The sequence below is a fragment of the Canis aureus genome, chromosome 21 (assembly GCF_053574225.1).
Source record: "Canis aureus isolate CA01 chromosome 21, VMU_Caureus_v.1.0, whole genome shotgun sequence".
NCBI lineage: Eukaryota > Metazoa > Chordata > Mammalia > Carnivora > Canidae > Canis > Canis aureus.
In genome coordinates, this window is record NC_135631.1 from 13,697,586 (window position 1) to 13,718,982 (window position 21,397).

Genomic DNA, 21,397 nt, shown 5'->3' on the forward strand with positions numbered 1-21,397 from the left:
TTTCCACCCTGGGTCCCCCTGCATTCTACCTCCCAGGGTCAGAAGAAGATGTGGCCAACTCTCATCCTACCTTTTCTGGCCCCCAGGGGGACGCCACGCCCCTCTGCTCCCATCTCCAGGGGCCATCAGGATGGCTGAGCCCCGGGGGGCCTTCCTCCTTCCTCTGGCCAAGCAGAACCCCTGCATGGCTGGGGCAGGGGTGCCTCTTACTTAGCCTTGCATTCCGGGCTGTGGACATGTGTGTATTTTGCCTGATGCTCCCTGTCACCTCCCTCCCCGGGTGCCGTACTCGCCTGTCTTCTGCTCGATGTGTCTGCTCCAGAGCCCTCTGACGCTCTCCCTCACACAGGCAGGCCTGGGCCTCTCCTGCCACTCAGGGAAGGAAGCTTACAAGTCTGGTGGGTTTAGTACCATGCCACTTCTTCATCCAGCCTAAGGACCCTCTGCATAGGGGCTGGGAGTACAGGGAACCATGCTTAACATGAACAGTTTCGGGCCGGTAACAGGAATGAGTTCTGGGGCATCCCAGCAAGGTGAGGCACAGGCTAGAGACAACTGTCTTCACCCAGCCAAAAGGGGGGAAGGCCCCACCGCAGCTCCTCGGGGCCCTGGCCAGTAGCAGTGAACGGGCTGGTGAAAGGCCAGCCCACTCCCGTGCTGAGGCTCTCGAAGAAGCGGGTAGAGTCGCAGCCGTGGAGCAGGGAGCCACAACAGACCTCACAGGTCTGGCTGAGGAGTCTGGGGCAGTGTCCTCTCGTCCCCCAGCGGCGGGGCAGAAGCTGTCATAGCGTAAGCTGCTGCAGCCACTGGGACAGGCCACAGTGGGGACGGGGACCCTGGTGCCGGGCGCTGCCGCCTGGGGGAGTGTGGCACTATCGCTCTTAGTTTTGAACTTTCTGTTTTGTCTCTTGCCCGTCCGGTTTTAGTTCCTGAAATTAAAGAAGTGGTGAGCCACAAGTACAAGACACCAATGGTGAGTATGGCACCCCGCCCGGCAGGCCAGTCTGCGCAGGGCTCCCTGGGGACCTTCACGCAGGCGTGGGGCGGGCCCTCTGAGAGCATGGGGTAAGGGGGACGAGGAAGGCTTGGAGAGCTGAGTTTGGTCTAGATGCCACAGGTTCAACTGAAGCCGAAACAAATCTTCAGCCCCGGGAGAGAGACACACATGCAGATTCCCTCTCCCTGCGGCCAGCTGTGAAGCCTGAGCCCGGCGTGAGGGCAGAGTTTCCTGCTTGGCAGATCTCCACACATGGAAATGTCAGCATGTCAGGAATTTGATCTGTCTGGTTTTTCTCTCCCCTCTAGGCCCATGAGATCTGCTACTCTGTGTTGTGTCTCTTCTCGTATGTGGCTGCAGTTCGTAGCAGTGAGGAAGATCTCAGGACCCCACCCCGGCCCGTCTCGAGCTGATGGGAGGGGTTAAGAGCCCCCCAGTCCAGGGGTTGCCCTTGCGTCTTCTGTTCGCAAGGGCATGATGCTGCGTGTGTGTTCTCTGCAAGGCCCTAGCCGTGGCTTAGTTGGTTCACAGTTGTGTGTCTGAGCGTGTCTTAGTGTCTGTTACCGAGCTCGGCTGGTTTCCTCCACCTGCTCCCTCTCCACTCCCAGGAGACCAGCCTACTGTCCCCTCAGGGCTCAGGAGTGATGTCTGTCTGTCCTTTGGGCCAGTGGCTTCTAAGAACTCTGAGTACAGTACGAGCCCACCCTTGCGTGTCCCTGAGACATTCGTGTTGTGGTTCCTCGTCCTTGGTGTTACGACCCTCCCATGCAGGACTCTGGCTCTCCATCCTCTGTGACCCGGCGTGACTGGGTGCTGGGCGAAGTCCCCCTTGGTGCGGAGTGGGGGAAGCTTGAGGCCTGCCTCTGGGGCGAGAGGTGGACAGGGAAAGGCAAGGAAAGTCACGGGGCAGCAGAGTGAGTGGCGGCCTCCCTCCTTCCATACACATTTCCCAAGCTGGCAGCTGCTGCCGCTGGGCCTCCACCACTGTGGTGGAGCAGCACCCAGGGGCTCCTTTTCACTGAGCAGCAATCTCCCTAAGGTCTGCCTTGCTTTTGGCATCAGAGAGCAAAGTGGTCAGGCTGGGAGTGCCCCAGAGACCACTGGCTACCTTGCCCAGGGAGCAGGGTGGGGTGGGGAAGGGCTGAGCTCAGTATACACAGCAGGGTCTGCAGGCAGAGTCTCCTGGCACTGGGTGCCAGAGGGAGGGACAGCCTGGGAGTGGGCAAGAGATAATTGTACATAGTTCAGCTCTACGTTATTTATAGAAAATGTACAGATGTGTGAATGTGAAATAAATGTCCTTAACTCTCCTTGGCTCCTGATTGCCTTGTATTTCATGATACCTCCTCCTGGCCCAGGCCTGAGGAAGGCTGCCCCTGGACTCGACAGAAGCACCCCAGTTCCAGAAGGAGATGAGATCATGCCCATCCAAGTCTTGGCATGCGGAAGCCCCAGCCTCCCACCCTGCTGCTGACTCAGCGGGGCTCCTCACCTGGCCTCCTGGGGCTCCTCACCTAGCCTCCTGGGCTCCCAGGGAGAGGTTATGGGAGGGGCTTCCTGCCCTCTGCCCCCCAACCCTGCAGGGAGCTGCTGTGCTAGGAATTGGCCATCAGAGGAAGCAGCCAAATCAAGACACCTGAGCAGGGAGTCAAGTAGCAGTGAAGGAAAAACCAAGGCTCCCCTTGCCCCTCACAGGTGTGGTCCAGAGAGGTGGAGCAGCTTGGTCAGGGTGTCATACTGGGCCTGGGGCCCCGTGCTCTGAGCTCTTGGCCAGGAGTGCCTTGGGTTGTGTGGAACTCTGACAGAAGGCACCCTAGGACAGAAGGCACCCTGACAGAAGGCAGCCTTTCTGGAATTTTTTTTTTTTTTCTTTTTCATAGAAAAACCTCTGGCACTCCCAAGGCAAGAAAGACCATCCACTTTTTTTTTTTTTTTTTTTTTTTTGAGAGAAAGACTATACTTTCAGGGATCATTTCTATAGTTTGTTACTAGAGAAGTTTCTCTGAACATATAGAGAAAGAGAGTGCACAGGGAGGGGCCAGCAGAGAGAATCTTAAGCAGGCTCCATGCCCAGCTCGGAGCCCCATGCAGGCCTCGATCTCATGTCCCTGGGATCATGACCTGAGCCAAAATCAAGAGTCAGATGCTTAACTGAGCCACCCAGGCACCCCAAGACCATCCACATTCTTCTAGGGCACCTCTGAGACCCATTGGCTTCTTCCCAAAAATAAACTGATGATTGAATTTAGGTTCCTATGTGGGGAAGGAAGAGCAGAAGAGGGCCCGGATCCCAATATCTTGTGCCGGACAGGACCGCCTTCTACTGGGAAACAGGTGTGAAGAGCTGTAGGCCTGCTGCACACCAGAACCTCGAAGCAGCCTGGTATAGCTTCATTCCAGGCTTTCTAGGCACAGAACCACATGGAAGTTCAGCACCGCCCCTGTCCAGGCTGCTGTGAGCACAGGTCAGCAGGGCAAAGACAGTACAGAGCACACGGGACCAGGCAGGAGAGCCTTGGGTTTCTGCTCTGTTGCTAACACACTCCCCCTCCCGTCACTGGCCCAGCTTTCCCCATCGGGGGAACGTACACAGTGGGGGGAAGACTAGGTTTCTTCTCGTGCCTTATGAATTCAGGATTCCACCATCAGCCTCATCTAACGCATCCAGGAGACAATACCTGGTTCAGTTTGCTCTGAAGCTCAAGTATATTTCCCTGGGCTTTTTGTGAAAACACTAGACAGGAAGAGTCAGCTCTCTGTGACCACTCGTCTTTTATTGCCCTCATATATTGAGAAAACATGGCAGGCCAGCAAGGTCTGTCCCCAGCCACCATTTCCTGAGCCCACCAACTTCTTGTCCCAAGGCCAGAGAGCGGCCAGTGGGAGCTCAGACGGTTCAGTCTACACAGAGCCGCCAGGCCTGCTTATCTTAAGGGCACTGCCCTATGGATGCTTCCCCCCCAGCCCCACCCCAAGATACACACTTGTGCACACACACTCAACAGCAGGAAGGTGGCTTGTCCAGCGTCCTTCCAGGTTCCCGGGCCGTGGGCCATCGGCATCCTGTTGCACCTGTAACACAGGTTCCCTTGTGAATGCGCTGGTCTGAAATCTTGCAAAGAGGCGCCTGCACCTCCGTCTCCTGATGGCTGCCCCCCCAGAACCAAGGGCTGGGGCTCAGTCTCTGACTCGGGCCGTGGGTGTGGGGATGGCTTAGAGTACATACCTGGCCATCGCCAGGGAGCCAGCCAGGTCACTGAGGCACTGCAGGGGAGAAGGAGGCCGTGGCACACGTGTGTTTCCCCTCCTGGAACCACCCATGTCCCCCCAGCCTCCTGGAAGGCCAAGGGGGGCAGCTGTGGCAGCAGAGCCCAGAAGCCAGTACCCACGTTAGACATGACAAGATTACTGCTTTCAGCCAGAGCAGCTGCGTGGCTGAACCAGAGTCCCAGCTGGTTCCCTGCCTTCTCCACCACCCCAAGCCCCGGCCCTGCTCCCATGGGCTCCTCACCTCGTACTTCCAGGCGGCACTCACACTGTGCCTCGCCTTGTAAGTTGATAGCCCTACAGACATAGATGCCCCCGTCAAAGGGACAGGGCTTTCTAATCTCCAGGGTCAACACTCCCTGCTTGCTGAACATGCGGAAGCGGGCATCCTTCCCCAGATCCAGGCCATTCTTGAACCAGGAAATCTTGGGCTATACATCAGAAAAGGGAGGGAGGGAGACCATCTCAGGTTGGCAGGAGACTTCGCAGGGACCTGTTGCTCTTCTAGGGGCTCCCACTGGAGTCCAAACTATGCCCAAGCAGGGAATGAACAAGGGCCCATGAGACCGCCAAGACTGTGCAGGGAGCGGAGGCTGGCCCCGAGCCCCTGTGGGATAGGAGCAGGGAATGGCTGGGGAGAGGAGCATGGAGTTGGAAGCCTCCAAAGCCTGCCTCCCGAGTCGTCCTGCACCAGGGCCCCAAGCTCTCTACCTTGGGGCTACCCCGCACAGCACAGCAGAGGGTAGCATTGTAGCCAGCGATGACTGAGCGGTTCACCAGGGGGCGGGTGAAGCTCGGGGCCTCCGAGAAGTCCAGGGCCTTATAGCTGGGTGGCTCGTACGTGATGCCTGTTGGTGATAGGACTTTGTCCGGAGAGTGCCCCCCCACCCCCCTGGCTCCTACCACCTCCCTGCCCCGGCTCCTCCTGGGGGTGGCAGGAAAGGTACAGCACCTGGTCTGGGGATAAAGACAGGCTCCTTGGTGGTGGCGGCTTTGTCACTGGGCCCCACCATGTTGTGGCTGAAGACCCGGAAGTAGTAGCCGTTGCCAATGATGAGCTCTGACACCACGCAGTGAGTGCGGCGGTAATGCTCTAGGACAGTGAACCACTCCTGGGGGTGTGGAGGAAGGGGAGGCTCTGTGGGGCCCTACTTCCTGCCAGGGAGTCTCTTTTGGGGTATGCTTGGTATCTGTACCTTAACTGTGGAGGGAATCAGGTCAGAGAGGGAGGATGAGCAGCAGACCCTTTCTCAGGACAAGAGAGGGGGCTGAGGCCCAGTCTGCCTGGCCCTAGGGAGGGAATATAAGGGGGGCCCAGCACCCCAGGCTCACCATGGTCTTCGTGTCGGCTTTCTGTACTGTGTAACCCCAGATTTCTGTGTTGCCATAATCCTGGGGTGGCTTCCACTCCAGAGCCACATTGAAACCCCAGGCTTCAGCGACCCGAATATCCTGGGGAGGGCTTGGCTTGTCTGCAGGAGAGAGCCCAGCTGGAACACACCCTCCGAGTATGCACAGAGGACCCTGGGAGGCCCCCTCACCCCCGCCAGCCTGGCCTGCCACCTTCTGCAGGGACTCTGGGCATCCCAGAGGAGGAGCCCCTGTGCCACGCACCAACGATCTGCAGGACCAGCGTGGCCTTGTCCTCCATGTTCTCGATCCGCAACATCACCTGGTAGGTGCCAGAGTGGGCACGGTGGGCAGCCCGGATGAACAGGATGGTGTCCGTGGGGCTGTTGCGGATGCTCACCTCCTCGCCTGCCAGGGGCTGCCCCTCTTTGGTCCAGGTCACCTGAGGCCGGGGCTTGCCCTGTGAGGAAGGGACAGCTCACCCCCGAGCCTGGCATGACTGGGTCTAGTCAGCCCTGAGACACATCTCCCAACTAGGCAGAGATGACACGCAGTGGAGGATGGGGAGGATGGCCAGCCCTACCTGGAAAGGAATGAGGAGGTTCACGGGCTCCCCAACCTTTCTCTGGATGGTCTGGCGCAGGTGCCTGGGCAACTGGAGCCGGGGCCGCTCTGTGGGTGCCAAGTGAGCAGCTCAGCAAGGGGAAAGCTCTGTCCCCAAGGAGCGCCACATGCCACAGCTCCTCCCCTCCTGAGGCAGGGCCAGAAGGCCACAGCTAAGGAAATGCCTCTCCCTTAGCTCTCCCTGCCGCCCCAGCCCCAGACCTCAGCCTCACCACACGGCTGTAAGAGGCAGGGATCAGAGAGGGTGAGCAACTTGTTGGAGGTCACACAGCTAGAAGTCACAGGCCAGGATGCAAACATGGGGTCTGGGTCTCTACTCTACCCCCTGGCTGTTTCCACCCCAGTCTACTGTCTCTTTTCCACTTTGAGAACCAATCTCTACAAGATCCATGCTCTGTCAGGAATAGAGGAGCGGGAAGTGGATCCCAGATGGGCCGATGTGATGCTGAGTCATGAGCACAGGGCAGTACCTGCCCGTAGACCCGAGAGGCCCACAGAGCAGAGCTCAGAGACAATGGTATAATGACCTACATTTTCCCTGACCCAGAACCGGGGGGTCACACAGAAGATATTCTCCGAATATTTGCCCTGGGCCTGAGGCATGAATAGAGCAGAGCCTCGGACCTTCCCCCATGGAGTATTCAGCCCCTCTTTCCAGTAGGGCCTCCCTGGGCCTCCCCAGTTCCTCGGATCCCAGGGGCCGGGGCGTCAGGGGCGGGCCTGTCCTGTGAGGGCCACTCACGCAGTATCTCCTGCACCGTCACGGGCTCCTGGGTGGTGACGGGGGCTCCGGGCCCTGCCATGTTGTGGGCGCGCACCCGGAACTGCAGCCGGGCCCCCGTGGGCAGGTCCTTCACCAGCACCGCCGTGTGCTCCGTCAGCCCCTGCAGGGCCGTCACCCACTCGGAGCCTGGCGGGGAAGGCCCAGGGGCGTCAGGCGTGCACGGCCCCCCCACCGGCCGCCCTCCCGCGCTGGCGGGCCCCCGGGTCGGGGTCGGGGTGGGGGGTGCAGGGCCACTCACAGCCCTCCCGGCAGTACTCCACGCTGTAGCCGTCCAGGCCGCCCGCGCCCGCGCGCTCCGGGGGCCTCCACTTGAGGGACACGGTGGTGTCCGTCACGTCCTCCACCGCCAGGTGGGTGGGCTCGCTCGGGGGGCCTGGGCACGGGGTCGGGGGGGCACAGAGGGGTCTGAGTGGGCCTGCGCCCCCGGAACACCGAAGGGCCCGCCCCCTCGAGCACACGGGGCGCTCGGCCCCTGCCTGGCCCTCCAGCACCCGCAGAAATGCTCCAGCTCCGTTGAAAGATGTCTCTAGACGGGCTTCCGAACAGACGACGGCAACAGTCCTCGCTAAAGGGGGCCGCACACAGGAAAGCATACCCCAAAGAACGCACGCGCGCCCAGACGGGCCACTCCGGCGGGACAACACAAGAAATGCTATAAACGTAGCATTTAGGGAAAAACTAGCCCAAAGCAGGGAAATTCCTGGCGCCGTAGGGTGAGGTGAGTCGACTGAGAGTTAAGCAAACTACAAGTCAGTCCCTAAAGAGAGAGGCCTGGAGCCTTCTCCCCACAGGCCCCCCACCCCCATGTTGTCATCTCCCCAGGTTGTGTGCCCCCTCCAGGGACCAGAGGGGGGTGCCCGCCCCCCACCCACCCCCGACAGCTGCCCCCCCGCTCCCACGTCCTGGGAGGGACAGCTGTCCTCAGCACTGTTCTGCCCTCTGGACCCCCATGACCCAGAGAGGAAACAGAGGCTTCAGGGGAGGCCGTGACCCCAGATGGCCCCCCTGGAGTGATGGAGCTGACTCTGCAAACTCCGTCTCTGAGTCCAGCCCACGATCCTTTGCACAGACCCAAGCCCCTTGGACCCCCAGGCAGTCAGGACCCTCGCTCTGTCCTATATATGACAAACCCTGGTTGAAGGGAGTGGGGAAGAGGGGACAGTTAACATTTATTGAGCACCTGCTGTGTGCCATTCTAACAGCAGTTCCATGAAGTAGATATTGTCATTACCCCCATTTTATAGATGTGGAAACTGAGGCCTAAGAGGCACCCACAGTCAGATTGGTGTGAGTCTCGGCTCCACCCCTACCAGCTAGGTGACCTCAAGCAAGCCCTTCTGGGCACCTCACTTTCTTCATCTGTGAAATGAAGAGGATTATCCCCAACTGAGGCTTACAGGAGACCCTGATGTGTGGTGGCCGCCCACAGAGCAGGGGCTAATCCTGACCGGGGAGGGCGCGGGGCAGTGCCAGGCCAGGCGGGCTCACCGATTGGCATGAAGGGCTGGGAGGCAGGGCTAGGCCTGGACATGCCGATGGCGTTGACCGCGTAGACTCGCATCTCGTACACCACACCCTCAATCATGCGCCGGGCCTCATGGCTCAGCTCCCGCAGCAGGTCGAAGTTGAGCCGCATCCACCGGTAGCTCTTCTTCTTCTTGCGCTCCAGGATGTAGCCTGATGAAAGGGAGGTGGGAGCTCCGGCCTGGGGCCCAGATACCCCCGCCCCCTGGCCCCCGGCTCTGTCCCCATGCCTGCCGCTCACCCAGGACCGGCTGGCCACCGTCGTAGGCTGGGGGCTCCCACTGCACGGTGCAGGAGTCCTCGCCCACGTTGCTGATCTTGGGGGCCGCAGGAGCATCCGGCACATCTGAGGGAAGGGTGGACCCACATCAGCCCTGCCAGGCCCCTGAGCCGACGCTGCTCGTTCCCTTGGCACCCCAACCAACAGCCAGAGCCCACCTCCACTGTACCCCACAGACATTTCTAGAATGCGGCTCTGATCATGTCACCAGCCTGTGATCATTATGGCTCCCCACTGCCTGTATACACCCCGTGTCCTAATCCCAATCCTCTCCGGGGAGCTGAGAGCATGTCTTGGGATGTCTGTCAAAATGACTAACCAAGTGGATGGACAGGCCCCCCTGCCGGGTTTCCCTCTATTTTCCCCTCCTGGCCCCGGGACAGCCAGCCTCACCGATGACCTTGACTGTGAGGTTGACCTGGTCCTCGCCCACGGGGTTCTTCACCGTGACGACATAGACACCCTCGTCTTCCTTCTCGGCCCCCTCCACAGTGAAGATGCTGCGGTCCTTGGTGGTCTCCACACGGACCCGGCCCTCGGTCTCACACAGCAGCTGGGGGGGAAGGGGTATCTGGGGACCTAGTTGGACCTCACAGGCTTTGGGAGCCTCTGTGATGGCCCGAGATAGGAAGAGAGCTCAGGGGGCACTTGGGTGGCTCAGTGATTGAGCCTCTGCCTTTGGCTCAGGGCATGATCCCAGAGTCCTGGGATCGAGTCCTGCATCGGGCTCCCTGCATGGAGCCTGCTTCTCCCTCTGCTTGTGTCTCTGCCTCTCTCTCTGGGTCTCTCATGAATAAATAAATAAAATATTTAATTAAAAAAAAAAGGAAGAGAGCTCAGAGCGGGGTCCGGGGAGCAGATGCAGCCCAAGTGGAAACCACTTGTGTGAGCACCTAGTCCAAACACCTTTATTTAGTGCCCGCCAGGGCAGGGGCGTAGCACTAGGGTGAGGGTCTTGGGCTCTAGCTCTGGCTTTGTCTGGAGCTTTGGGCCTTAGCTGTTCTCTCTGTGCCTCAGTGTTCTTATCTGCCCAATGGAAATAGCACGGCCTTACAGAGCTGAGGATCCCAAAAGACCTCAGGTGGGTGGAGGGGCCAACTGCCCGGAGGAGGAAAAGCTGACCCGAGTGGGGCCCAGGCAGCTGCTCTTTCGGGTAAACCCTCTCCCTCGCTGGGAAGACGGGAGCCAGGGAGCAGCCCTGTCATGAGGGCGCCCCAGCAACGTTAAGGGACCCTGTGCCCGATGGAGGCACGGTGGCGGGGGTGGGTGGGGGGTCCCACAGAGGCCGTGCCTGGGGCTGGGGCATAGCGGCCAGATGCATAGGCAGAAAATAACAGAAGGCAAAGGAGCCCCATCTCACCGTCAGCCTCACTCACCTTCTTGTCAAACACCCACTCGTCACTGGCAGCGGCATCCCCCGAGGCATCAGGCGCTGGCCCTGCTGGGACCTTGTTCTTCTGGAAACAGAGCAGGAAGGAAGCAGGGGAACGGGCTGACTCAACCTGGAGGGAATCCCTGCCCAGCCCCCTTCTGCGGCCCACCTTGCCCACCTCCCTGCCAGCTGAGCACCTGCACTCCCACTCGGTGACCAGCTGTGCACATGTGGGGTGGGGTGGGGAACAGGTTCCCACACCCGCTGGCCCCACGCACCCGTTGTCCGGATGTGGGAGTGGAGGACGGGGACAGGATACCTGTGTGATGGTCTTCTGCCAAATTACAGTGGGAGCAGGGTCCCCAGAGATAGGGACATCCAGGCGTAGCTTGTTCCCAGCCACAACCACGATAGTGTCTGGCTTGCGGCCCGGGCAGTCCAGGTGGATCTTGGGAGGTTCTGGGGTGGGGTGGAGAAGGCATAGGTTGGAGAAAGGGGAGGGCCCACGAGAGACGGAGAAACTGGAAGGAGCATGTGCCCCTGCTTGTGTTTAGTCACTTTGAGGTATCATTTTTTTTTAAGATTTTATTTATTCCTGAGAGACACAGAGAGAGGCAGAGACACAAGTAGGCTCCCTGCAGGGAGCCTGATGCGAGACTCGATCTCGGGTCCCCAGGATCATGCCCTGGGCTGAAGGTGGTGCTAAACCGCTGAGCCACCCAGGCTGCCCCACTTTGAGGTATAATTAACATAGAATAAAAGGCCGAGATTTGAGCACACAGCTTGATGAGTTGTGACAAATGCGTACACCTGTGCAACTACCACCCCAATCAAGACCTAGAACATTTCCGTCCCCCCAGGCAGTTCCCAGGGAGGTCTGTAACACCGGGTCGCCTACTGTAGCATTTCTCAAACTGTAATTACGGGGGACATGAAGGTTCTGCCAGAAAAAAGACAAAAGAAGTTTCTGTGACCAAATCAAGTAGGAAACCCTGGATGAAACAAAGTACATTTCTTTACCATGAGATTTAAAAACACTGAACACTTGCTCTCTCTTGCTCCAGAATCAGCAAGAGGTAGAGCAAGTGTTCAGTGGTTCCCAAACTTACCTTACCATGGAACTCTTTGGGGTTTTTTTGTGAAGATTTTATATATTTATTCATGAGAGACCCAGAGAGAGAGGCAGAGACACAGGCAGAGGGAGAAGCAGGCGCCATGCAGGGAGCCCGATGTGGGACTCGATCCCGGGACCCTGGGATCATGCCCTGAGCCGAAGGCAGATGCTCAACTGCTGAGCCACCCAGGCGTCCCACCATGGAACCCTTTGAAATGGAGTATCCTGCTCAGTGGACTTGTTTGGAAAGCGCTGACCTAGAGTGTGCCTCAGCCTGGACTGTCCTCCTGAAGTTAGAATTCTTAAATATCTGATAGATGTTTAATCTAAAAGCAGGGGGGTTACTGCTAAAAGCAGAACAGATTTGGGGCACCTTGGGTGACTCAGCCCACTAAGCATTCGGCTCTAGATTTCAGCTCAGGTCACAAGCTCATGGCTGTGAGATGGAGCCCCTCATCGGGCTCTGCGCTGGGCATGGAGCCTGTGAGAGATTCTCTCTCTCCCTCTCTCCCTTTGCCCCTCCCCCTGTTAAAAAATAATTAAAAATAAAAATAAAGACAGAACAGATTTAATGATGGAGTCACATCTTCTTATCTTTCCCGCACCCCATGGAGGAGGCACTATGAGGAGTCCCATTTTATAGATGAGGGAACTGAGGTGCCTAGAGATTACGATTGGCCTATGGTTGAGAGCACTGGAGCTGGAGCTGGGTCTTGGGGTCCCCGCTGCAGGTTCCTTGCTCTTCCCTCTGTCTGGGACTGGAGAGGGACATGGGTGGAGTGGGGTGCAGGGAAGAGGTCCCGAGACTCACCCTGCCTGGGCACGAAGTCGATCTTGACCTCTGCAAGAGAAGGAAGAGCAAGTGGCGTGGAGGTGGGTGGACAAAGGCAGAGCCGGCCTCAAGGGCCCCCACTGTGGCCCCGGTGCCGCTCACCCATGAAGTGTAGCTTGGCCGACAGGTTGCAGGCAAAGCCTTCAGGCACAAAGCTGTAGTCAGCCTCGTCCGCAGGCGTGACGTCGTCAATGGTCAGTTTGTGGACTCTGCAGAGAAGTGGTGGCTCAAGGGACCCCCTGGGCCACCCCACCGCGCCCCGCCCAGCCCTCACCACAGTCAGGGCTCCCAGGGCCCTCGCCCCACCCTAGCTCAGGGGTGGTCTGGTAGTTCAAATGCTTGCTCTATTTTTGACCTTCCAGCCCCTCACGTGTTTTCAGAAGTAGACAACGTACAAGTGGCCCTTGGCTGGGCCCTTGGAGACTGAGCAGGGGCTGGTCGCACTAATCTCTGTGACCTTGGGCCCAGCACGGGCCAGCCCAGATGCTCGAGGCATGAGTAAGAGAGTGGGAGAGGGAGAGGGCCCCTGGCCAGAGCCAGCTCCGGGTGGCCTCCTGCCCCGTGCTGGTCATGAGCTGGGGGGTACGGGGGGGGGGAGGTACAGGCTGGGGGGTGCTCCAGCCTGTCTGTGTCTCTCACTGCTTCTCTGCAGGACTCCCCTCTGTGTCCTTCTCTCTCTAAATCTCTGTCCTGGGTCTGTGTGTCTGTCTTTCCATCCATCTCTGTTTCTGTCCCTCTCTTTCCATGTCTCTCTCTGTTTTTCCCTGTCTCTCCATGCGTCTCTATCTCAGCCCCTGTGTCTGTCTGTCTGTCTGCTTTCCTGTTTCTCTGTGTCTGTCCCAGGCTCTGTTTCTCCCTCTGTCTCTGTCTCCAGTCTCCGCCCGCCCCGTCCGCCTGCCCCGCTCTGCGTGGGGCCGAGCCCCGCACACTCACCGCCCTATGTGGGACACCTTTATGCGGCTATCAGGCACCAGCTCCTTCCCGTTCTTCAGCCACACGCCCCGCACATTCTCGTCGGACACCTCACACTTGAACACCGCCTGGTCCTTCGCGCCCACCGTCAGGTCCGCAATGCTCTGGTACACCTCTAGCTTCTTCTCTGGGGGGCAGGACAGAGCCAGTGAGCTGGGGAGGGGGTGTGGGGCTGTGGGCGCCAATCCCCATGGAGATCACGTGGGTGTGAAAACACATGTGCATGCACGAGTGTGAGGCACGTGGGCCTGTGATGGTGCAGTGTGCACAAGGAACCTCAAGTGCTTGGGGTTGGGAGTGGGGGTGGGGGACACTAACTGGCCCCTTGGCCCCTCCCAGGACTCTCTGAGGCGGCCACCTCAGCGTCTGTATGTTACAGACGAGAAAAGTGAGGCTCGGTGTGTCAGAGTGACTTGCCCAAGGTCACACGGGCCTCCATTCTGGGTCAACCTAGCCCCCCTATAAGGCCGGGGGTGGTGCTGGGGCCGAGCCTGCCCAAAGCCATCCCCCTGCTGGGCCTCACCCTGCACGATGAGCTCGGCCAGCGCCTGGCCGCCACTGGTGCGCAGCGCGTAGTGCCCGGCGTCCTCCAGCGTCGCCTCATTGATGATCAAGTGGTGTCTCTGGCCATCCTTCTTGAACCGGTATTTGAAGGTCTCCTCCCTGGTCAGCTCCACCCCATCCTTCAGCCTGGCCAGTGGGCAGGCTGTAAGTGCTGGGGCCGCGGTCGGGGGTGCCCACAGGCCCCCCCAGCCCTGCCCACGCCCCATGAGCCCAGCACTCACCATTTGACCTGGGCCCCCTCCTCGGACACCTCACACTCAAACTCCACCCGCTGTCCCACCATCACCAGCTGGTCTTCCAGGGGCCGAGTGATCAGCACGGGGGGCTCTGTCAAGGAGGGTGCACGTGAGGTCCTCTGCCCCTGCCCCCAGGCTCGGGGCTCCCAGGGTCCCCGTCCGGGCCCACCTTTGACGAAGAGCTCGGTGCTGCACTTCTCCCCGCCCACCACGCACTGGTAGGCCGCGTCGTCCGCCAGCGAGCACTGGCTGATGGTCAGCGTGCGCTTGGCCCCGACGGACTCAAAGATGTACCTGCGCGGGCGCCGCGGGAGGGTGCAGGGACATTGCTCACCTCCTCAGCCCTGGGGGCCCCGTCCGACCCCCCGAGGGGACCCCGTGCCCCCAGCCCAAGCCTTCCCTCCGGCAGCTGGGCCTTACTTGCTGTGGAGCCGAAGGGGCCGTGGGAGCGTCCGGAGGAGAGGAAGCGAGCCGAAGAGAAAAAGCAAGAACAGAGACAGGCAGAAACGGAAAGATGGGAAACTAGACCCGGAGAGAGGGCAGTGGGGTGGGGGAGACAGGCAGGGACCGGTCGCCGTAGAGAACATGGGGGGCGAGAGGCAGGGAGAGCGGCCTGGGGAGCCTCCAGGCCCCCCTCCCCGGCCCCCCCCAGTGCACCTGCCGCTCATCTGGATCTCCTGTCCATTCTTAAGCCACTTGACGTCAGCGTCGGGGTCGGCCAGCTCCACAGTCAGCCGGATCTTGTGGCCCTTGCTCACCTGGTAGGCCGGCTCCAGCTTCTTCTGAAAGGCTGAGCACCACCATCATGGCCCCCCCAACCCCTGCTCCCCCCAAGCCCTTCACACCCACTGTGGTGGCTGGTGGCTGTGCCCCAGAGCCACGTCCTCCCACCACATTCCTCCTGCCACCCCCTTCTCTCTCCGCGTCCACTCTGCCTGTCTCTCTCTCTCTCTGTTCTGCATGCCTGTCTGCTTCTATCTCTTTGTCCTTCTGCCTTCCTTGGGGTCCCCTCCACCTGCTCGGCTCAGGGTTAGGCTTAGTGGCTCCCAAAGAGACAAAAGCTTGGCTGGAGACCACTGACGGCGGGGCGGGGCGGGGGGCAAGGGACTTAGTCTTTGCCTTGACTCTATTTCACAGCACCCCCCAGGCTTTTCTTCATTGAGGGCCCCCTCTGTGCTCTGTCATTTCCCTTGTGGTGTCTCTGGGCTAAACTTTGCCCTTATTTTTTGTGCCCTTCTTTTTTGTGGACAGGGGCTAACCTGGGCATTCTTGTTTTTTTCCAACACAAGGTTAATCTGGGCCCTTCTTCTTGCCTGAGTGTCTCTGGGCCAAGCTGGACTCTTCCCTTCCCACCACAACCGTGTGTGTGCCAGCGCCGTCTCCTCTGGCTGGCAGGCGGCCTCACCTGTGCTCTTCTTCTCATCCCGCTTCATGCCCTTGAGCCTCTTGAGCATGCCACGCAGGTCGGTGACGCCGTGCTGGAAGGCGATGCGCTCGTACTCGGACGGCGACGCCTGCCGCAGGATCTCCCACACGTCCTCCTCGGCTGGTGCCTCCAGCCTGGAGTCCCTGGTCCGCAGTCCAGCAGAGAGGCCTCAAGGGATACCCCCGGCGCCCCCTCCCTGCCCTCCCCTGGGGTGGGGCTTCCTGGGGCTCAAGACCAAGGAGGCCACAGCTGCCCCCACCCCTCTGTCCCTTCCCCTCTGGTGCAGCCTGAGCTGGCACTGGACTTAAGGTTCGGTATGGGGAAGTCTCAGTGGAAGTAGGGGCGACAGGGGTGCAGGATTCAGACTCACCTCCGGAAACTGCTGCTCCGGGCAGGGCAGAAAGGCAGTGACCATTAGAGGCGTGGGCCACCTGCCCTCAAGGATGTGGGGTCACAGCCCACAGGCCCTCACCTCCTCCCTCCCCCCTCCCCCATTTACTCTGCACTGGGCATGCACAGGAAGGACCCGAACCTCCCAGACACCCTAGTCAGGGGGGTCCACACACGGGATGGATTCGGAGTCCCACCAGCACCCTGCTGGCCCAAAGCACCCGCCCTCGATGCTTACTCTCTGGGCCGCAGCAGCATCAGCGGTAATGCAGTGTCCAGGAGACAGAGGGAGGGGACATAGAGTCAGCTGGGGGCCAGGGGAGCAGATTCCAGCTTCTTCCAGGTCCCCGGAGCCCCACTGAGTTAAGCTATCATAGACTCAGGGGTCGGGGGTCGGGGTGACCCTGTGAGGATGTTAGTCCCCAGGGTACAATGCCTGCCCTCTGATTCCTCCCAAAAGCAGGACTGTCCCATTCGACAGACCAGGAAACTGGTTCAGAGAGTTCAGTAACTGGCTCAGGGCCACACAGCTCAGGTTCATGAGAACCTCATCGCCAGGGTCTGAACTGGGGCCTCGACATCCACCCCAGGAGCTGCTACCCAGGAGCTCACCTCTTCTTCAGCAGCGAGCTGAAGTCCAGAGTTCCTGCGTCCTCGTGGCTGTCACTATGGAGAGGGACCCCCAGTAAGGCTGCAGTGGGGCCAGCCAAGCGGACTTGGGCAGGGGCAGGGGTGGAGAGAGGTACTGGGACAGGACGGGGCACTGGCTGGATGGGGGCCCCCTGTCATCTCAGACCCCCAAGGTTGGCATACTGGGCAGGAAGGGCTGGGAGACGGTACCTGATACGCCGACCACTGCCAGCCAGGCTCCTGGGGCGGGGGGGGGGGGGGGGGGGGCTGTTTAGAACAAGTTTCTCACCTGCTCAGGGGAGCCAGCTGCTCCACCCCTATCAGCTTCATCCCTGCACCCCCACACACAGCACTCCCAGCCCAGGGGAGCCAGCTGCCCTACCTCTATCAGCTTCATCCCCACCCCCACATTCCCCCCCCCCATCACTCTTAGCCCTAACCCCAGGGGTCCTCCAGCCCCAGCGTTGGCCTCCCCCACACCCTGAGGATAGACAACCACTCACGTGCGGCGGAAAGCTGATCTGAGGTCCAGGTCTCCCGGGCCAACGGCCTCTGGGTGCAGAGAGGGAGGAGACGGGGAACGGGCTTCAGAGGAGCCGTCCCAGAAGCCCTGGCCTGGGATCTCTGAGTGTCACACGCCTGCCCTCCATGACCCTTGAGAGTGGGCGTCTACCCCAGAGCTCCACATTCTGGGCCTTTCTGGGGTTGAGGTACCAGGGAGGTGGGGCATTAATGGTCCTCAGTCCCTTAGAGGTGGCTGACCTCACACTCGACTCTCAGCCCACCCTTCACCTGTTCACGGGTGTCAGGAGCCTGGGCCGCCAAGATGACTGAGACCTCAGGTGAGACCCGGGCGCGGCTGTTAGGCCCCACCCCAGCCCTAGAAGCCTCACAGGTCTCTCTCATGGCCCCGCAGGAGCAGCCCTGGGCATGTGGTCAGCAGTCGTTGGAGCAGGACCAGGCATCCTCCTCCCTGTTGGCAACTGGGGGCAGATGCAGGGGAAGGAGGGGACCCCGAGCCCAGGACAGACACCAGGCTCCCCTCACCGTGGACAGTGAGATTGAAGTTGCAGCTGTCAAACTTGTCCTTGGTGGACACCTCACAGCGGTAGCCGCCCGCAGAGGTAGGCTGGGCATCTGTAATGTGCAACTCAAACAGGTAGACCTGTGGAGGTGAGGGGTCAGGGGAGACCAGGGGCCAGAAGAAGAGGCCCTTCGCTCCTAAAGGAGGCTGGGAGTGGCTGATGGCCTCTCCCTCAGGGTTTAGCTAACCCTTAGGGTTTTGTGTAAAGACACATGACTGCCATCTGCTGGCACAGGGTGGTGATAAGTGATAAATCTGTGATGTCTACAAGGCAAATGACAGTCACTTAAGATGAGGCACTCTTGGGCAGTGCACAATCCACGCAACCGAACATCTTGGCCCTGCCCTGCCAGAGGCTCACTTGCCTGGGCCAAGACTGTGGAAGAGCAAGAGGAGCAGAAGCTGGGAGTCAAAGCACAGGTTCGAGGCCTGGCTCTGAGTGACCTCAGACCAGCAAAAACAACCTCTCAGCTTTGATATCTTCATCTGTATAACGAAGGGCAGCTTGGGCTCTGATATCCATCTATCCAGAGGCTTTCCATCCTCATTGGCTGAAGAACCCCCCAACTCTCCTGAACTCCCTGTACCCCCCTGAGCTTTATTATGCCCCCTTGAGATTACCATGCCCTGCAAGTCCCCAAGTCCCACAGGTCCCCTGGAATTCCCCATTCTCCCTGTGTACCCGTGGCCACTTGACCTGCTTCCCAGCCTCGCCAGGTATCTTGTTTGCACCTGCCATATGCCCTCAGTCTTAGGGTGATCCTTCAGGGCTCCCCGTGCCTGTGGAGCCTCCCAGGGGCTCCTCATGGCCTCTTTCCCACCCTCCTGCTCCCCGCAGGCCCCACCTTGCTGGTCCTGTCATAGCTGCTGTGCAGCTGCAGGTGCTGGCCGGCTTTGCTGCTCAGATCCACCCACTTGCCTTTGAACCACTTGACCGTGGGTGGCTTCAGGAGGCTGGCTCCGGCCACACGTGCTGAGAAGGTGATACTGCCACCTACAGGAGAGGGGCGCAGGACTGGGCTTGGGAGGGAGGGCGCCCTGCTGCCCCCTTCCCCACCCTAACCTGCTGCAGCCCACACTCACCTGCTGTCACTTCACCGTCCTGTGGCCGCATCACAAAGAGGCCGATGGGGTCATCAGGGGCACCGGAGCCATCAGGGGCTGCCGAGCTCGACCCTGTGGGTGGAGGCCTCTGAGACCTGCCCAGGACACCCCATCCGCAGGCCGTGGCTGTCCCTGCACCGCCCCTCTCACCTTCGGGACTTGAGGAGCCTCCTTTCTCCTCAGTGGCTGAGGCTAGGGCTTCTCCGGGGGCTCCGGGAGCCTCAGCAGGAGCAGGGGCAGGGGCAGGGACAGAAGCAGGGCCCGGCACAGTCTCTGCCTTCTCTGGAAGGGCCAGGGGCAGGGGTCGTAGAGCCACTTCTCCCCAGAGAGCCCTCCTCTTGTCCCTGGTCCCCCTTGGGCTCTGCAGGCTGCCCAGATCGGCGTGTGCACATCGTGCAGACCGCGTGCCTGCATCCTGGTGCGGCGGCCCCAGCAGCGCTGAGCGCCCCCGCCCCCCCAGGCTGGGCTGACGCTCCCTGCACACCCCCAGCCGGCGGGCCTCCCCGCACACACAGCCGCCAAGCGCCCATCCCGTCAGCAAGCGGGTGTCCAGAGAGAGGGCGGCCTTCTGCCTTATTCATCTCTGAATTTCCCCTACTTGCGCGATGGCTGGGACAGGCCAGGGAGGCCCATGGGGACATTCAGAGACGTCTTGCTGCCGAAAAGAGAAGGGCATTCCTGGTAGAGGGCACAGCCAAAGCAAAGGCAACAGGGTGGAGAGGCACTTCCTCCCTGGGTGACGGACGGACGGGTGCAGGGCTGCCCCCAGAAGCTCAAACCTCGGGGAAGGGCTGACCAGGGTCTTACCTGCTTCTATGACCTTGAGGTCAAACTTGACCTTGGAGGAGCCGGCGATGACTGCGTAGGACCCCTGGTCGGCAGGGCCCACGTCCCGCACTGTCAGAGTGTGCCTTGTGCCCTCGGCTGCCAGGCCATACTTGTCACTGGCGCTGATGTCACTGCCCCCCCGCTGCCAGCGCACCTTTACTCCTGATCGCTCGGTCTCGGCCTCAAACACAGCAGGGCTGCCGGCGGCCACCTCCGCCGACCTCGGCTTCTTGCTGAAGGCTGAGACTGAGAGAGAGGCCCGCGGAGGCTGCAGGAGCCCCTGGCTTTCCCATGCACCCCCACCCCTGCAGCCCTCTTCTTGACTCTGGTGATAAGCACTTTAATGCATCACCTCGTTTAATGTTCCAGCGGCTCTATGAGGTGGCTGTGATTATTACACCCATTTCCCAGCTGAGGACACTGAGGCTCAGAGAGGTTAAGTGACTTATCCAAGATCACACGGCCAGTAGGCAAGCAGCCAGGACTGTATTCCTAACCTCCACACAAACTTTGCTAGATGTGTCCTCGGATAGCCCACCCTCCTTGCCTGGGGAAGCCCAGGTCCTTCTTTCCCCCACCATCCAGGGCCCTTAGCAGGGGGCACCTGAATGTGGCTAAATTTGTTCTCCAAGGGCCTCAGGCAGAGAATCAGCAACTGAGATAAAGCTGGCCTGGGGGGAAGGGCTGAAAAGGGGGTGGCCGATCCTTGCCCTGCATGACCTTGGTAAGAGCACAGGCCAGATCCCCGGGCTGTGACTTTCTCTGTCCTTGGCCCAGGATCAGGGGCCTGTTGATCAGTGCCTGTTCCTCTCCCAGAACAGAGGGGCTGCATTACCTCAACGTGGGAGTCACGCCTGGCCTGGTGTGGGGGCCACAGGGGTGCAGGCTCATAAAGCAGAGAATCTCACAGCTGAAGAGAACCAACCCAACTCCTCCTTGTACAGATAGAGAAACTGAGACCCGGGGAGGGCAGGGGCTTGCTCAGGTGCATTCAGTGAGACTGGCTCCAGTCTAGACTCAACCTGGGTTCATGCCTGCAGCGATCTTTTTCCAAAAGCCAAGCTCAGGCTTAATCTTGCTACATAAGTAGATGGGATGGGGACAGGGGAGGGGTCCCCTGGCTGGCCCTCACTCTATCAGAAGGATGGAAAGGAGAAACTGAGAACCACAAAAAAGACCTGGAAGGCAGCCAGCCACCACTCTCGGGAACTCACTCTGAGGCCTGCCCCCCCACTTGTAAATGCCCCAGCCCTTCTTCCCCACACCCAATCCCAACCCCAGGCCCGGAGCTACCTGGCTTCTTCCCTGGCTCAGGCATCTTGAGAGAGGTGACACCAGGGACTGTGCAGTCACAGGCCGCCCAAAGAGGATCTGAGCAGGACCCGTCCCCCCACACTATATAAGGGGCTCTCCCCTCCCCAGGATTTCTTATCTTCCTCCTGCCCAGCCACCTGCTAAATATAGACAAATTCCAGAGAGTGAGGCTCTTCAGGGAGATGGCAGGGCCACATTGTTCCAGGCTCGCTCCTGTCCCTTCTCCCTCCTGTCCAATGTGATGGCTTCTGCCCCCCAACCTTTGGTGAGTCTCAGGGGTACCCCAAACCCTGTCTGTCTGTTCATCTGACAGGGAAAGGGCATGATAAATTGGCACGCTCACAGATCCTGGAGCCGGGCTGCCGTCAGAGGCAAAGCTGACTCTTGCCAAAGTCACAAGGATTCACACAAAAAAAGACCCAGAATATTCTGTCCCACCCCCCATACACTGTTCCTCTATGAACTTTTGCCTTCCCCCCTCCCCCACAGCCCCCTGTCACAGCAGGGTCATCGGTGTCTGCACAGAAAGAAGCAAACTAGGCATGACTGTCTCCAAGCAAGATGCAATATCGGGAATGGTCATTTGTCCCTCGTGGCCTGGAGGGAGTTCTCTACACATCATCACCATGTAGCCCAAACTTAGACATTCCTCTTTTTTTTTTTAATATTTTATTTATTTATTCACGAGGGTCACAGAGAGAGAGA

General features: G+C 59.8%; 2 protein-coding genes and 1 pseudogene across 51 annotated transcripts in view; 2 read left to right on the top strand and 1 right to left on the bottom strand.

Annotated features, from left to right (window-relative positions):
* Positions 1-2,307, top strand: part of MADD (MAP kinase activating death domain) — a 41,368-nt gene extending 39,061 nt beyond the window's left edge. For all 50 annotated transcript variants that reach the window (XM_077863114.1, XM_077863115.1, XM_077863128.1 and 47 more), the window contains 2 exons: positions 927-973; positions 1,306-2,307. In XM_077863114.1, the coding sequence (XP_077719240.1) occupies positions 927-973; positions 1,306-1,410 (152 nt within the window). In that variant the 3' untranslated portion in view covers positions 1,411-2,307. The remainder of the gene's footprint in view (positions 1-926; positions 974-1,305) is intronic.
* A 640-nt stretch (positions 2,308-2,947) lies between these two features.
* LOC144293526 (small nucleolar RNA U3) lies at positions 2,948-3,020 on the top strand (annotated as a pseudogene).
* A 732-nt stretch (positions 3,021-3,752) lies between these two features.
* MYBPC3 (myosin binding protein C3) lies at positions 3,753-20,816 on the bottom strand. Its single transcript, XM_077863203.1, has 33 exons — positions 20,672-20,816; positions 19,358-19,624; positions 18,701-18,832; positions 18,530-18,622; positions 18,292-18,440; positions 17,410-17,527; positions 16,866-16,914; positions 16,573-16,602; positions 16,345-16,398; positions 15,713-15,727; positions 15,322-15,485; positions 14,337-14,706; positions 14,086-14,210; positions 13,902-14,007; positions 13,640-13,806; positions 13,078-13,243; positions 12,247-12,353; positions 12,124-12,153; positions 10,518-10,657; positions 10,203-10,283; positions 9,220-9,379; positions 8,788-8,892; positions 8,511-8,699; positions 7,261-7,395; positions 6,981-7,148; positions 6,198-6,286; positions 5,879-6,074; positions 5,597-5,736; positions 5,217-5,376; positions 4,976-5,112; positions 4,509-4,695; positions 4,224-4,332; positions 3,753-4,069 (listed from the first exon to the last, which is right to left on the bottom strand). The coding sequence occupies exons 1-33, from the start codon at positions 20,694-20,696 to the stop codon at positions 3,922-3,924; spliced, it is 4,311 nt and encodes a 1,436-aa protein (XP_077719329.1). The 5' UTR covers positions 20,697-20,816; the 3' UTR covers positions 3,753-3,921.
* Positions 20,817-21,397: the final 581 nt, after the last annotated feature.

Coding starts and splice junctions, on each gene's coding strand:
- MYBPC3 (XM_077863203.1), bottom strand. CDS start 20,696: ATGCCTGAGCCAGGGAAGAAGCCAG. Junction 10,284..10,517: donor GGCAGAAGACCATCACACAG/GTATCCTGTCCC, acceptor CTCTGTTTCCAG/AAGAACAAGGTCCCAGCAGG. Junction 5,377..5,596: donor AAGCCGACACGAAGACCATG/GTGAGCCTGGGG, acceptor CCACACCCCCAG/GAGTGGTTCACTGTCCTAGA.